Source organism: Plectropomus leopardus, unplaced genomic scaffold, assembly GCF_008729295.1.
Source record: "Plectropomus leopardus isolate mb unplaced genomic scaffold, YSFRI_Pleo_2.0 unplaced_scaffold22680, whole genome shotgun sequence".
NCBI classification, from domain to species: Eukaryota; Metazoa; Chordata; class Actinopteri; order Perciformes; family Serranidae; genus Plectropomus; species Plectropomus leopardus.
In genome coordinates, this window is record NW_024624582.1 from 1 (window position 1) to 2,709 (window position 2,709).

Consider the following 2,709-nt stretch of genomic DNA (forward strand, 5'->3'; position numbering starts at 1 on the left):
TGAGGTTGCTGGTGAAGCAGCGGCTAACTGCGGCTGCTGAGGAGATTTTTGGGCTGTTTGAAAGGTCGATAGCAGAGTACGAGGAGGAACTTTCTCGATCAAAAGAGGAAAACGAGCGACAGCAGAAACTCCTGGACGCTGTTTTCAGCCCTCAGCTTCACTTACACAGAATAGGTCTGTTCATTAAACATTACAAAAGCATTATTAGTAATAATAATAAATGTTCGTTAAACGAAAATTCAGTCTGTGGACGTTTAAAAGCAACGTTAGCTTCTCTGTTGTCGTTAGCTTAATGTTAAAAGTCTTTTTTTGCTCCTAGCTTACATTGATTTGTGTTTTTTGTTTGTTTTGTTTTGTTTTGTTTTGTTTTTTGAACAAAGATTATTTTTAACAATTTAGTTAGATTCCCCACGTGTACATCTGTGATGTTAAAATTTGGCTCCCAATAGGGTGCCAAGTGGCTCCCCAACCATTTTTAATTCACATTAAAAATAAATTCATTCACACTGTGAATTTTTATTGTCCTTTTGGTCTCCATAAGGTGTCAGAGTGCAAAAAACAACATCAAATAGAGCTTGTTGATTGAAAAAGAAATGTAATGTAAATGTAAATGAAATGTAATCAGAAATGTCCTGAAATTCAAACTGCGTCTAAAAATCATAGAAACATCTGAAAATCCCAGAAATGTCCTGAAGTCCAAGTATTGACCTAAAATCCTAAAAATGTCCTTAAATCCCAAAAATGTGTTAAAATCCCAGAAATTTTCAAATATGCTAGAAACATTTTAAATACATGGAAAGATTCTAAAATTCTGGAAATGTCTTAAAATCCAAGAAAAGTCCTAAAATCACAGCCACGTGCTGAAATCTGAAAAATGTCCTAAAATCCTAGAAAAATGCCACGATAGTTTAGAAATGTCTGTAGAAAGTGTCTGTGTGTTGGGTTTTTCTTTTTTTTTTTTTGGCTTGTGTTGGTTTTGGTTGTGAGATTCTATGTAAAAATCTAGTTAAATTTTATGATGGATGGATGGATGGATGGATGGATGGATAGGTAAATTGTATTTGTGTCAACACCTTATTTTGAAAAGCAAATCTAGTCCTATTTGTACCAGATGCCTTTGCATAACAATCTATATTTTAAAATTATAATTATGGGCGCATTAATGAGTTCATCTTTTTAACCCTTTGAAATCTGGGCAAATTCGTCTAGTGTTGAAATTTTCAAAAACATGGGGAAAAGGGCAATTAGCAACAAAAGAAGAATCAGCCAATATGACATATCAAAGCATATCGGCATCGGCATATTTTTTTCCCGATAGGAAAACTTTTTCACAGACAATATAATGCAAAAAACGATGCTTGGGTGGTTTAGAAATAGTCCACAATTAACTGATACTGAACAGTACTGATGTTTATTTATTTATTTTTTAATTGTAATTATTGTTTATCTAAACGGTCAGCAAAGACCATACAGTACTGATGTGCATTTTATTTTATTTATTCTTTATTTTTGTTTTTGTGTGATGTTGAATGAGTCAGTTGTTAAATAAATGTTGCTTGTCTAATGAATCCGCCTTTGGAGAACTTTTGCATCATCATATCGCTGCAAAATCAGAGCACAATCCACATAGAAATGATCTATTTTTAATTCCAGCTCAAAAATTCACTGTATCAGTCACCGTATCGTTAATCAGTCAATTTTTCCACTATAAAATCGGGATATTGGTCTAAAAAATCCCATGTCAGTCAGGCTCTATTTTATATATCACTCGTGGAACAAGCCAGCGTACATCGAGGTTTTTTTGATATTTCTTCCACCTCTAACTATCAGTGTAGTTTGATCGCAGGAGTATGAATCGACATAATGGATGTTTCGTTACACCTCTAACTGATATCGTCTTGAATTGCTTGCAGAAACTGGAAAAGAAGAGGTTCCTACTGAGCAGCAGGAGTGGAGCTCCGATGTGGACCAGGAGGACCCAGAACCGCCGGAAATTAAAGAGGAGCAGGAAGAACTTTGGATCGGTCAGGAGGGACGGCAGCTGCAGGGACAGGAGGAGGACATCACCGAGGTCCAGTTCACTCCTGTCGCTTTGAAGAGTGAAGACGATGAAGAGAAACCTCAGACCTCACAGCTTCATCAAAGACAGACTGAACAGATGGAAACTGATGGAGAGGACTGTGGAGGACCAGAACCAAGCAGACGGCTCCAACCTGATAACAAAACTGATGAGTCTCCTGAACCCGAGACTGACGACAGTGATGAGGATTGGACGGAGAACACAACATTTCAGTCAGATTTAAACTTTCTGAAAAATGACGACGTCCCTGTGAGTGATCTGGGACGTAGTTCTGCCGAGAAACCATTCAGCTGTTCTGACTGTGGTAAAAGATTCGGTCAAAAGGGGCATCTGAAGTCACAAATGAGATGCCACACAGGAGAGAAACCTTTTAACTGCTCAATTTGTAGGAAATCTTTCACGCATAGTGGGAATTTACAGAAACACATGATAATCCACACAGGAGAGAAACCATTCAAGTGCTCCCTGTGTGGTAAAAGATTCTCGCTCAAGCAAACCTCAGTCCGTCACATGAGGACCCACACAGGAGAGAAACCGTTCAGCTGCAGTTTTTGTGACAAGAAATTCGCTTGGTCTCACCAAGTCAGACACCATCGGTGTTCTGATCGTCTGTCCTCACAGCCTCATCA

At 38.0% G+C, this 2,709-nt stretch overlaps 1 protein-coding gene across 1 annotated transcript; it reads left to right on the forward strand.

Annotated features, from left to right (window-relative positions):
* Positions 1-5: 5 nt before the first annotated feature.
* LOC121965997 (zinc finger protein 41 homolog) lies at positions 6-2,687 on the forward strand (the record flags this gene model as incomplete). The annotated part of the gene is made up of 2 exons (XM_042516101.1): positions 6-174; positions 1,914-2,687. Coding segments are annotated over 2 exons (943 nt in total), but the record flags the coding sequence as incomplete, so codon positions are not given.
* Between the last annotated feature and the right edge of the window lie 22 nt (positions 2,688-2,709).